General features: G+C 38.7%; 1 protein-coding gene across 1 annotated transcript in view; it reads left to right on the top strand.

Moving 5' to 3' along the window:
* LOC136826945 (retinoic acid receptor RXR-alpha-B-like) overlaps positions 1-14,230 on the top strand; it is a 90,305-nt gene that overhangs the window by 40,361 nt on the left and 35,714 nt on the right. The window contains 1 exon segment of the mRNA XM_067084537.1: positions 12,054-12,092. Within this exon segment, the coding sequence (XP_066940638.1) occupies positions 12,054-12,092 (39 nt within the window).

The following is a 14,230-nucleotide window of genomic DNA, read 5'->3' as shown; positions in this document are numbered from 1 at the left end:
TGTCTCCCAAGTCTTCATCCCACTAACTCCTCTTTAAGACTTGTGTGTGTGTGTATGTGTGTGTGTATTCTTGTTTGTGTGTGTGTGTGTGTCGCTTAAGCTCTTGGAAAATATACCCTCCCCTTCCCTCCAGGCACTGACATTAATGGAGAATTAATTGTCGCAACTGAAATGCCGTTTTTCCGTCAACCGTCGCATTGTATTGAGCCGTCCACTTATTGTGAAAAGTCGAGCGGGTCTCGATCTGTTGTGATCCGTCAAGGTCGCCGTCGGCGTCAAATTGTTCAGGAGCTTATTTCGGTTTACAGAGAATAACTATTTCCGTGGTTAAAACAAAAAAGGATAAAAAAAAAAAAAAAATTATTTGTCTGCGTTTCTCTCTCTCTCTCTCTCTCTCTCGCGCGCACACACACACACACACACACACACACACACACACACACACACACACACACACACACACACACAGATGTTGTTTATGTCTCTTTCTCATTTTAGCTCAAATATTTTTGACGTTGCTCGGGATATGAATTTTGAATGCTACGATTTAACAGTTTTTGAACAAATTGTTGTGTTTGATGCCTGGTCTTTTAATGCGGTGAAAATGAATTCATTTTGAAACTCAATACATATTGACAGTACAATTCAAATAGCCGCACTATTTTTGGTACAATTTTGTGTTATTTCTTTCCGCGTGCTCTGTAAATATTATTGCTGGTAGTCAACCGTGTTTATTTTGTATCTAAATCTTCATATATAGAATTCTGATTTTTTAAAATTAACTCTACGTATTTGACATTTGAAGTTACTATCCACCAGACTTTTAATTCTCATGTACTCGTCACCGATATATTTGATTATTTTTCACTGTTTCGAACAATGCGCGTTGACATATTTGCTCTCGTTAATGTACATTTCAAGTTTTTTTTCTTTTACGTTCTTTCTTTCCTCTTCATTTCCTTTAAGCAAAACGTCACTCAGCCTCATTTCCATTTCGCTCTCTCTCTCTCTCTCTCTCTCTCTCTCTCTCTCTCTCTCTCTCTCTCTCTCTCTCTCTCTTCAGAAAAGTGGCACTTGGCGATATGTGAACATTGAGAGGAGGGAGTCGATGGACGCACTTAGGGAGAGGGAGAGGGATAAGGGGATGCTGGGAGAGGGGAGAGGAGGAGGGGAGTGGTGTTATCTTAGAGAGGGAGAGGGTGGGTGGGGGGATGGAGATGGTATCTGTGATAATGTCGTGGGCCCACAACCATTGAGTCTCACACATTGATTAGTAGGGGGAGGAAGGAAGGGGAGAGAGAGAGAGAGAGAGAGAGAGAGAGAGAGAGAGAGAGAGAGGACTTGATGTTGTTGTTGTTATTGTTGTTGTTTTTGCTGCTGCTGCTCTCTTTTGCGCGGGGATTCAAATTGTCCTGATGGCGAGGACCCCAAGCATCGTCGTCGTCGTCGGCGACGGTGGCTTGAGCTGCTGCCGCTGCCGCTGCTGCTGCTGCTGCTCTTGCGTGTGCGTGTGTTTGTGTGTGTATATATAAATGTGTGTGTCAGTGGCGATGGTATAGCTCTGTAGATGTGCTCATGTTGTTGGTGTTCTCATATCGGCGGTTGGGAGTGTGCTTGCCACTGCTGCGTCCAGCCTTCGGACAACTCCGCCGCTTGCTCCTCCTCCTCCTCCTTCTCCTCCTCCTCCTCCTCCTCTTCCTCCTCCCACTCCACCTCCTCCTCCTCCTCCTCCGTCAGCACCACCACCACCACCACCTTCGCCACCTCCTCCTCCTCCACCTTCTCTTCCCCCACCACCACCACCACCACCTTCTTTTCCTCATCCACACCTGGACAGCTCGGAGGAGTGCATGTCGCTCTCTCGCTTCATAGGGCGTCATTTGGGTAATATATTTCGTCACATATCGTCACTCATGGAAATGTTAGGAGGACATCACCACCACCATCCCCTTCGAGGTGAGTGACACCACTGCCTTCGGCATCCACCGGGAGGAGGAGGAGGAGGAGGGTCTGTCTCGCGGGGACGTACTTCGTCTGTACTGTCCGACACAACAAGTGTCATAAAGTGATTGACTCATAAGTAGCAATGTTCTTTGCCTGGGGGAGGGTCACGCGAGATCATTTCCAGGTGCCGGCCGGGGGCAGCTCAAGTATCCTGAAGGGATTAATTAGTATTGAGGTGCTAATGCTGCTTCTGGGACAAGAGCCCGTGCTGGCATGAGGGCAGCTTAATCTAACAGTAACAATGTCACTTAAAATGCCTGCCATGTGAATTTCATCGAGACATCTTTTAGGGTTTTTTTTCATATTAGTGGGCATTGCTGATAAAAATTTTGTAGGTAGACAGACAGACTTAGAGAGACAGCCAGTCAGTCATATGAATATTGTCTTTAAGTTATGTAAGGTAACCATGGATTTACTTTTTGAATAATGAATTATATTTAATGCCATAAGAGCAGCATTAGTATTAGTAGTATCATAAGTACGTAGTTATTTCCGATGTCGTAGCTACAATTATTTATGAGACGATGGCAATCAAGTGCGAATTAGGTGAAGACGGGGCCAGTGATCGATGATACAATGCTCTATTCGGTCTCCTAAAACTGCAACTTATTCTGTCACTTTACGGTTACAAACTTTTTGTAATTCTTCATGATATGTATCAAGTACAGTATGATTTGTTTTGATATAGGACAGTTGCGAGTAAAAAATAATATACGATTTTTTATATCCAGAGTTTTTCTTGCATTTACTTCACTACTTGCTGTTACGATTTTTTTTCACACTTTGCTGTGTAATATTTGATACTTATTTTTAACACTTTGCTACGTAATATTTGATGTTATATTAATACTTTGCTGTGCAATGTTTGACGCTTTTTAATACTTTGCTGTGGAATATTTGATGCTTTTTAATACTTTGCTACTGTATGTAATATTTGATGCTTGTTTTTAATACTTTGCTGTGTAATGTTTGATGCTTTTTAATACTTTGCAATGGGATATATGATGCTTTTTAATACTTTGCTATGTAATATATGGTGCTTTTTTCAGCAATTTGCTATGTAATATTTGTTGCTCTATTATGATAAATTAGTGGTCATACGCTTATGCAAACTCAATCTGCAAAGTAAAAGCTTTGATATTAATATTTACTCAGTCGTATGGCCCTAAATGTTCGGCAGTTGGGATAACGTTAAATTCATATCGTTCAACATTAAGCGCAATTAATAGGAAATCCCTTTTATGGCGTTTATATCCGATGGGATTCGGCAGTTATGAGGGTGAACTTCAGCTTAGGCTATATGAGTTTCATAATCTGTTTTTAAGCTTATATGTACATATTGCTTAATCTGTTTTTAAGCTTTTATGTATTGCATAATGTGTTTTTCCTGTTATGACGCTCCCGTTGAAAATTACAGGTGAGTATACGTTTTGTACAAGTTTAGATGAGTATTAATTGACCCCCCCCTCCCCACCGACCCCCGAAAGTTATATTTGTGTAGTTCATTGTCCCCCTAGAAAGTGTATAATGATGCATTTCTCTTCGCCCTATAAAAAAAAAGGCATATTTATGGACGTGACTGCCCAAAAATAATTCATCTTAATGTGCGTCATTTTCTAAAGAAAGGAAATTGTATATTGATGGTCTTCATCACATAAATGATGACGGAGCCCTTTAAAAGAGGCGGGTTGAGTGATTCTTGACGTACTGAAGAAAACAGAATTTCACGTACTCGAGGTAAATGGTATGAACTTTGCGAAACCGGTTTACCCTCGAGTTCGTGAGTTCCCAGCGGTGTTTGTGGGATGAGGACGAAACATTTCACAAGATTACCTTTAAAGTTTTGCATGGTTTTTTTTTTATCATTTTTACAAATGGTAGGTGTTACTCTGTGTCCTGAGTCCTGCCACGACGAAAGGAACCCTACTAAAATTATTTAGGACACAAGTTCCCCTTCCTCCTCCTCCTCCTCCTCCTCCCTTCTTTCTCGTATGGGTAAGTAGCATACGGTAGATAGTGAGCAAATGATTACAGTTTTCATATTCACTTTCAGTCAGGTATGTCTTTGTTTTTGGTATATGATACTATCGCGTGCATAAATCTCAAGGCTGAGATAATGAGATTGATTTTACAGTTTCTATATTACATTTTATATATATATATATATATATATATATATATATATATATATATATATATATATATATATATAGTGTATGTATGTTTTAACACAAAGTATGCGGATATTAGTCAAAACAGATACAAGCGTCCATTACTCATTGGGATGTTATGTTGAGCCCTTGTTGTCCCGAAGAGTATGACCTAATGACATACACTTGGTAGTATGTCGAAGAAGATGAGGCAAGGGACCCATGCAACTGAGACGGTATGCTTACCACGGCCTCCTGTCTCAGTAATCATCCTAGTAGGCGAATTAATTTTATGTATTCTCGGTAATCAATTTTATATATTCTCAGTAATTCATTTTATGTATATTCGCATTCTGCTGAGAATCCTTCTGCAATTTTGACTCGTGGTTTTCCTTCTCAACCGACTGAGATGGTGACAAAACGGAGAGAGAGAGAGAGAGAGAGAGAGAGAGAGAGGAGTTTTGCACATTCAGCCAAGGACGCTGGCGTGCCAGTCACATTTATAAGCATTAGCCGGGCAGCTTGGGCTTAGGATATGGCAGTGGAGAAATGTGACGTGTACTAAAGCCGCCTAATAAATTCATTTGAGGAAACGGCCAGTATTCGGTGAATGTATGTGTTTAAGCGTGAGATATCGTGTTTGGAAAACCTACCAACATGGGTCCATTACACACCCAGTCACGTTTATGTTTTCTGCCTTACTTTCCGTTGAATATTTCCTGATTCAGTTTTCGTCTAACTTTCTAAAAGTTTATTATTATTATTATTATTATTATTATTATTATTATTATTATTATTATTATTATCTGTGAAACTACTGCGTCAAAAATGATAGTATAAGAAGAGAGGGTGGAGACGCAAAGTCCCAACCTACGGTCAAAAATGACGGCAAAATAAGATATGGGCGAGACTGTAAGTCTCATTCCAAGGGACTTGACGTACCAGTGTGAAGATGGTACAAAGTTACTTTCATTCCCTCACCAGTCGTAAGGAGAACTTGTCTCTGACTGCAACACGGCAAATCAAAACTTGGAATTCGTCATCCACAAACTTTCGTTTTCAAACTCTCACGAAAAAATAAATGTCAGCAAAATTCTTGTCACGTAGTAATACAAGCATTCTCTGAATGTTAACAGTTACCTTGGTCTTTAAAACTCTCAAAGGCTAGTAGCCTAAACTTTTGCCATTTCCCAGGTTACTTACAACATTTTTCTTTAATCATAGATAAGCTGTAAGTTTTATATATTTGATTTCATGAAATAAATACACGTTCGTAAATGCTCCTTGACGGTGAAACTTTTGACCGTAGTATTTTGTCAGTATAGAGGAAATTCATGTAAGTTTACAAAATGAACTCATGATATCTATGCACTCGTTTACTGGTCCTTACATCTTTTAATCCTACGGTGATTATATGAAGCAAGTCTTTATTATTATTATTATTATTATTATTATTATTATTATTACTTTCGTGTCTGCTTGTGTGATCGTATGATATCTCAGGAAATGATCACTGGTTATTGATGAACTTGGTTGAAAATATTCATTACGTGACCGTGTCGTGTGGACGGAGAGAGTTTTGGTAGAATCTCATAAAGAGTTGATAATTTGTTGATATGGAAATTCTTCTCATTTTGCAGTGTTCCAGCCTCAAATAAAAGCTAGAAATCCCACTTGGCTACTGTGATACCTTTATGAGTATTGTTTCAACATTTAGCATTGACTGGCTGCAGAACTCATTAAAATTCCAGTTGGTCATTAACGGCAACAGCGAAACCTTTAATAAAGTTTCCTTAGGGCCGGTGATGCGGGGAGGGCGCTGATTGCAGTCGAAGGGCCGGGCTAATGAGATTTTGCTATGCTTGCAGCTTGTGATTGCCTCTGAAATATGTCTGAAAATCATTTTGTGAACTATTTATGTGAGGTTGTTTGTCTGATAACACCAATATTATCTGACGAAATGGTTGCGATGATTTCTTGAGAGTGATTCTCTCTCTCTCTCTCTCTCTCTCTCTCTCTCTCTCTCTCTCTCTCTCTCTCTCTCTCTCTCTCTCTCTCTGGGATTAATTAGCCTATGTAGCTGGTGAGAATAATTTCTTGCCGTTGTTTTGAACTGTTTTGTTCTTAGGGAAATTTTGGATGCTAGAAAAGAATTAAATTTTGTTGAACTGTTATGTTGTGAAAGGTTAACCTTTCTCGGTCTTAAGTGCATAGCCTTCTTTTCTTCCTTATGCCCTCTAATATAACATAACAACATCTCCTTGTGTTCTAATAAAAAGGAATGATACAATTACTTCATTTTATGAACATTAAGTTTTTCAAAATATTCAAATCCTCCCTGGTACATGTGTATTCCGTTTCAGTGGCCTGACTCATTATACTGTAAGTGTAGAATATTCAGTTGAAATATATTTTTCGCACAGATCATACAAAGCAGATGCGGTTTTAAATGACATTCATTGTAGCCGTGGAATGCTGGTTCTCATTCAGTGTGTGTGTGGTGTGTGTGTACTTTCGTGCCACTTGCCCAAGACCCTGAAAGTTGGCTGCAAATGCCCAACAAAACGATGACACGTTCTTTTTGAGCAGTATTTTGTACACAGACTTGTTTGCTTTGATGCTCTGTGACAAGACTCCTGAAGAATCCCAGAAAAGTAAGCGAGTCTTTGGCGTGCGGATTTATACATTCTCCTTCATTTCAGACACTTGAAGTATCACTGATGAACGTTTGTAGATTGTTGGAGCACATGAAAGGCGCAGCGCGCCTTAGCTGTCATATACAAGCCTAATTCATGCTGTGGTTCTCGTCCTCTGAAAAGAACTTGCTTTCATGACTTTTGAATTAGGGTGCATGTGTGGGAATTTTTCCCCCGTTCGTCTTTTGAGGTTCATTCAGACGAATTTCTTGCAACCTTTTCAGTGCCTTTGCGTTCCCGTTTTACTACACACAGATTTTTTCTTTTTATATTTTACGCTTTTTTTATTAGATATTTTATCTCTGTTTTCCTTAGATCCGAGTTTTCTTTCTTTCGAGAATTTCTATTATGTATTTTTTCAACCTCTGGAACTCTTTTCAAGATCTGCATGTGTGTTGTTTTCAAGATCCTGGAAATTACATTTATATGATAACTGCCTCATGTTAGTAATGTGTATTCTAGGACGTGAACTGGCCTGTTAATGATAATGTAACCAATTGGTTACCAGTTGAATTACTGATAATTTCTTATCGCAGTAAGAACTGTTCACGTGACTGTCTTTTCGAGGGTACATTTCATCACTTGTTTAACATGGCGATCATACCCTGCCTCCCGCAATTTATGCTGAACAGCATTCACATCAGCGCCAGTTGAATAATGTTATTCATTGTGAAACAGTAAATGAATTGTAGATAACCATCTTATTATTATTCATTAATTCATCACCTTCAAGGTATTAGTCTCTCTCTCTCTCTCTCTCTCTCTCTCTCTCTCTCGTGTTACCTGGCATCAAGGTTGTAGACCTGATCCCTTTGGTAATTGTATCCTGATGACGCAGATGAAATGCGTGGCAAATTAATGAGATGTTATTACTTGATTAGAGGTTATGGTATGTTATTTCAGTGCTAATGACTGTTATCACTGGTTGTTTTGTTTGATGTTTACGATAATCCTGTTACCAGTTTGCATGTTGTAGCCTATTCTTATAATTTTTTTCCGTGGTGGATGGTATTTCGCTTCATTGCATTGTGTCTATCTGTGTGTGTATATGTGTATATGTATATATATATATATATATATATATATATATATATATATATATATATATATATATATCTATATATATATATATATATATATATATATATATATATATATATATATATATATATATATATATATATATATATATATATATAATTTATATATATATATATATATATATACATTTATATATATATATACATTTATATATATATATATATATATATATATATATATATATATATATATATACATATACATATATGTGTGTGTGTGTGTGTGTGTTCGTAGCTGTCATACTCTTAAATGATTTTCATAGACTTAATTGCATGCTTTCTTCTACAGTATTATTGCCTTTTGTTAAATGTTCCCTTCTTATTATGATATTTATATATATGCAACGCTTTGTTTCATTATCGTATTTTTTTTATCTGGTATCACAGGCACCAGTTCATCTCATTTTCATTCTTCAACGAAGAACACCATTATGAAATTACAAATGAAATTCATTGGTTAGGCTTAATGAAACTCCAAGATCATCTTAGCGGAAACTCAGCTTTGCGATAATTCCAATGATCGAAATAGGATTTGAATTCACTAGCAAACCCTTGAATATCGCATCCTGAAAAAAGATCCCCGAGACGAATTTAAATGATAACCATGTTCCCAAATAATGGCATTAAGAATATAATAATTTCGTTTTGAAATCAGAAATGTTAAATAGAACTGAACGTTTATTACGAGACTCCTGAATGCTGGTTCCGTGAAATTAATCCTTTTAGAATCAAAACTCGTTAATTGTTGAAACGAATTCACCTTTAATAATGAGACGCCCAAGTGATCCCATTGTGAATTCACGGTGACAGGACGTCTCGGAAATGACCTGGCTTTTCTTGGAAAAGACCACAGCGAACGCCGCCCGCCACTTCCACATTCGTCCATGCGTTAAAGCTTTGTAAGGTCACCGTGCCATGCCTGGCCGGGCGGGCGGGCGGGCGGGAAGGTCATAGGTAAGGACGGCGTAAATAAAAATAAATGTTACTCCTGAAATGTCATGGCTGGTAAAGTTCATGCGTTTCACTTAGGCCCATTTCGCGGCGTCACTTGCGTGTCGCCATTGCCGTCTTTCCTGCCCGCCCACCTACCTACCTACCTGGGCCGAAGGTGATGATGATGATGATGATGATGATGATGATGATGCAATGCTCACGTTTGGTATTTGGTGATGCGCTTTACTATTGATTGCTCACATTTCTGAGAGCTGAGTTGCTCTGTTGCTGAAGATTGCTGTCGCGTCTTGAAGTGGAAGGACTAAGGAGAGAGAGAGAGAGAGAGAGAGAGAGAGAGAGAGAGAGAGAGAGGGTTACGTCCGAAGACGAAGAAACTTAATATCTATATTTGCTCTGACTGATATGTTTACGTTATCAGCGCTCGCAGCGACTGTGGTTGGTCACCGACTGCGGAAGTGATGTGCTTATAAGTAAGTAATTTTGGATATACAAGAAAACACAAAATTAACATTTAAAATGTCAAAGCAACACTAGAATGAAAAAGAGTCACCCTGTAAAATACCTGAAAAAATGAAATGCACGCTGTAATGACAAATTACAGTAACATTAATTACAATCGAAATAGCTCGTTATCAACTTTGGGCAAAACGCCAAAGAAGTTAGAGATAAGGAAGTTTGAGGCAGGAGATGCGTCGATGGTAGCCAGTTACATGACTCCGTATTAAAGAGGACATAGAGAGAGAGAGAGAGAGAGAGAGAGAGAGAGAGAGAGAGAGAGAGAGAGATGCCAGTGATACTGCAGCGCAAGCAAAGCACATTTTGCTTGCAACAGAGGAAGGCTACACCGCCTGGGTGGGGAAGGGTTAGGTTAGGAGATAAAGGGGGGGAGGGGGTGGGGTGGGTGGTGCGGTGTTGGTGAAGATAGCGAAGCGTATCCTCCCCCGCTGGGGGTGGTTGCTGGGGAGAGGGGGTGGATAGCATGCAGGGAGGCCAAGGGGAGACTGCCTCAACAGGTGTCCCTCAGTTTGTCTGTCTGTCTGTCTGGTTGGTTTCACAGCCTGCGGAAGGTAAAGCAAAAAAAAATATTCATTGTCGTAAGTATCGCATTTCGGCTGTAATGAGCGTGGAATATGGTTATGGGTGTCGGTATTCTCTCTCTCTCTCTCTCTCTCTCTCTCTCTCTCTCTCTCCACGCATTCAGTAAATAGACCTTTAATATATCTTTTTAGCTTCTAAGGTCGTGTATATAGTTGTATTCATAAGTCATTTGGTAAGGGAGTGCTTTGTTCATAACTGATTTAATCGCCTTTGTAGGAAGCTACTGAGAGAAAAATTTCAAGTAGAGGTATGATGTGGCCCTAAACAAGATTAAGCGTTGTTTGTTTATCTAATCTAAGTGATTATTGGATAATGGCTAGTTCCTCGGTAGTGGCACAATGGGTGGTAGCTTGTTTTTGTAATTTCTGCTTTGATTCAATTTTATGTTCACTTAGATTGATGAAGTTCAAGGTTGTGTTTCGACCTAAGTTGAAAATGACCGCACTTCTCCGATTTGTATATGTTTTACCCATTGATCGTTTTGGAAGCCTGCCCCACTGTGGCGGGATCTCAAGTAGTTTCCATTGAGTTTAGGAGGTCTGCGTGAACGAAGCCTTAGACTCGGAGGATATCCAGTCATCTGTTTGGCATAATCATTAGGTTCCAGGTTATGCAACTTCCCCGGGTTCCTAAGAAAGGAAGTCGTGAAATTTTAATGCGAAGGTTACGGTCAGCTTTTCATAATAGCAGTCCATGCATAATTGACTAGGCCGGGGACCGTCTTCCTACAGAGAATGGTAATATTATGGCTCTAAAGTGCAATGAACGGTCTTAACACATTTGTGCATGCTCTCTGCTGTGTTTTTGCAGGCAGCTGAGTGCCTTCACTTTATGTTAAAGATCGCTGTATATTTGGTCCTGGAGATTGGCTGTCGCGCCTTCAGAGCATAAAGGACTTTGCAGAAGAAGAATAGTTTGTCATTACTTCTGTATAGAAAACCGGGTGATTTTTGTACCCTAGTAACTTCTAACTAAGCTTTCTACCAATATCCCGTTAAATACTGTAAGATCTCGGCTGCGTTGATGTATCGAAACGAGTTACTTTTTTCCAGAGGAAGAACTTTTTTTATATCTTAATCAAACACAGGTAAAAGTAATGTATTTTAACTTTTTTGTTTCGTCATAATGATTTTCACGCAGACACTTCATAGAACATCGGTCTTACGCAATTCTTTTTATTGATTCATGGAAGGTAATTTTTATTTGAAAGGGAATTGGTTTCAAAAATTAAATCGGGTTATTGGCCTGCACAATTTGTTTAAATGATATGTAATGGATATATTCGTTTTTGCAGATTGGAAAAAACGACAAAAACCAGAGAATGAGCTTTTCCTAATTTGATACTTTCCCGTTACGAACAGCTTATTTGAAACTGTGATAAACAGGAGTCATGTGCTATGGAAATCCTCTTCCACGAAGGCTTCATAGTTTACTTTCGGTAACTATTAAAACCACAGGTATTATAAACCAGAACCCAAGAAAACTATAGATTTGTCTAATAAAAATTCAGTTATATAGTAAACTATATTACTATGTAAAATACAAAAGCTTTTGTATTTTACATAGTAATATAGTTTACAATATAATTGTGGATTTTTATTAAACAAACTGTTTTTCACGAGATTGTGAATTTCTTAGCAAACTGTAGATTTTTTTTAATGGATATTTTTTTTTAATGAGGCTGATACATGTATGGTTACCCAATTCAGCAACAAGCCGCCGCTTGAAAACGTTTCAGGGTGCGCAAAGGAAGGCAGAGAATTCTACATTCAGGAATTTGTGATGGATCTGATCAATCAGGTTGACCGTCGAGTTCACGACTTTTGCGAGAAAAAAAGTTACTCCGTCAACTCACGGAGCTAACGATTTATATTAGATCATTTTCTCGAGTGTTCAAACAAATATACAAATGCGAAAATGTCTACGTCAAGCTTTTATCGTCAGTGATTTTGATGATTTGTTATGCTGTTGGAGATTTAGCAGCCTTTTTTATATTCATGGACTGGTGTCTCGAACTTTTCAGTTTTTTAATATTTTCTTTTTCTTTTTAGGTGAGATGTCACTGCTGTATGCCGTAAGGGGACACGATGGTAACTATAAACTTCGTTTGTTATTTGAATCATATTAATGTAGTAATATTAGATTCTCTCTCTCTCTCTCTCTCTCTCTCTCTCTCTTTTTCATCGAAAACTATAATGTTATGTATTTATACCGTAGAAAAAACTCATCCTATTTGTTTTAATATAAAACTATCATGTATAAATATTATCATAGTATTATTGTCTTCATCATTGTTATCAGTAGTAGTCGAAGTAGTAGTAGTAATAGTAGTATCCATAGTTATTGATTGAATGACATCTTGCGAGTATTTTAGCCAATAGATCTTTACATTAATTTGAAGAGGTGATTCTGAGAATGGAACTTAGTGGTACGAGATTTGAAAACCTACAGTGAAGCACCACGTTCTGATATTTTCTGTCTCGGTCCAGTGAAAAGAAAGTAGTCGTGTTGATTTTAAAAGAGATAAAAGGAAAGTTCCTGTGTGGATGAAGCGTTAGTGCACGCTCTGTGTGTGTGTGTGTGTGTGTGTGTGTGTAAGCCAAAAAAAAAAAAAAATTCAAACGAAGGCACAGATGTGCGCTAGCCGGAGTGTTTAAAGGGGACAGAGAGAGAGTCTTCACTGACAATCTACTTCGGTAGACCGGGTTGTTTTGTTTACCAGATTCGGAATCAGTTCGTTAAAAAAAAAAAAATCAAACGAGGCGATCAAAGGTAATCCGAGCTTTAGAAAGTAGAGAGTTCGTAATCTCTCTTCTTGGGTAACTGGAGCTGGTATGAACTTGTTGTAGGTATCAGATTTTCTGGGGTGATTTCCTAATTTGGCAGTGCTTTAGTTTTGTTCTTTTATATATATATATATATATATATATATATATATATATATATATATATATATATATATATATATATATATATATATATATATATATATATATATATATAGGTTAGTTGTGAGTGGAAACTTAAACAAGGTATACTCAATGAACAGTAGCTGCTTGGTAGGAAAACTAATCCCAGACTTACTTATATTGGAATAAAAACGAAAGTGCCTTATTCTCCACTAGCAGGGTGAACAGAAGGTACATAAAATTACTATTATGAAGTTCTTTCGTAATTGATGAAGTATTAATGTAGTAATTAAAAATAGATACGCCCTCTCCTCCCTCGTCTTCTTAATAATGTTGGTGTTGATGATGATGTAGTTATTGGTTATTGGTCGGACTCTTTCAGGTCACTTGGGGACCTATTATGAAGTTAGCCACGCTGAGAGCAAGATATCTCTTACAACATTCTGACGAGCATTATCCTGGGAGTTCGAACTTTGATAACAATTAGAGCCAAGAACTTTTAGACAAAAAGGCCACCAAGCTTCTTATTGATGTAGGAGAATTGAGGAATTGGAATTGTGCCTCGTGTGAGGGTAGTTTATTGGACACCCCCTCACATCCTGTGTGAGGCGTAGCATCAGTAAAAGATACATATACAGGACGCCCAAGAGAGTTGTATTAAGGACTTGTTCTCCTGTGAGAAAATAGGAGGAGGAGGAGGAGGAGGGGAGGGGAAGGAGGCTGTGGAGGATGATTTCATCCAGGGACTGGTGCCGGGAAGCAGTGTAAGTCTTGGATTGAGTGCTGGGGATCGTCACGCCTACCCTTGACCCCCTTAACCTGTAATGTTAGGGAAGGTGGAGGGGGAGTGGTCAGGGGGACTAGGGGAGGAGGGGTCAGGTCCATGAAGGCACTTGCCATACCTGTGTGTGTGTTCTTCTTGAGAACTTCTTCGTATTCTCCCTCCATCTTCATCACCTTCATCTTCTAGAAGCTTCGATTTCCTTTCTAGACGAAAAGTTCTTTTGTTCTTCTTTTCCGCTGCAGGGGTCGTGTGTGTGTGTGTGTGTGTGTGTGTGTGTGTGTGTGTGTGTGTGTGTGTTAGTAGAAAGAGGAAGCTCGATGTATTTTGTTTCTTGAAGAAGTTTCTTAATCTGGAATGTCGACGATTGTATTGGGAGGCAGTAGATTTCTCTCTCTCTCTCTCTCTCTCTCTCTCTCTCTCTCTCTCTCTCTCTCTCTCTCTCTCTTTGTGAAAATGAGTAACACCATGCCGCTTGGTCCCAGGAGATTTCAACACGCCCTCCGATTGGCTGACGTGACAAGGACGGTGTGATAAT

The sequence above is a fragment of the Macrobrachium rosenbergii genome, chromosome 41, assembly GCF_040412425.1.
Source record: "Macrobrachium rosenbergii isolate ZJJX-2024 chromosome 41, ASM4041242v1, whole genome shotgun sequence".
In the NCBI taxonomy this organism is placed as follows: domain Eukaryota; kingdom Metazoa; phylum Arthropoda; class Malacostraca; order Decapoda; family Palaemonidae; genus Macrobrachium; species Macrobrachium rosenbergii.
This window is presented reverse-complemented; position numbering and strand designations above follow the sequence as displayed.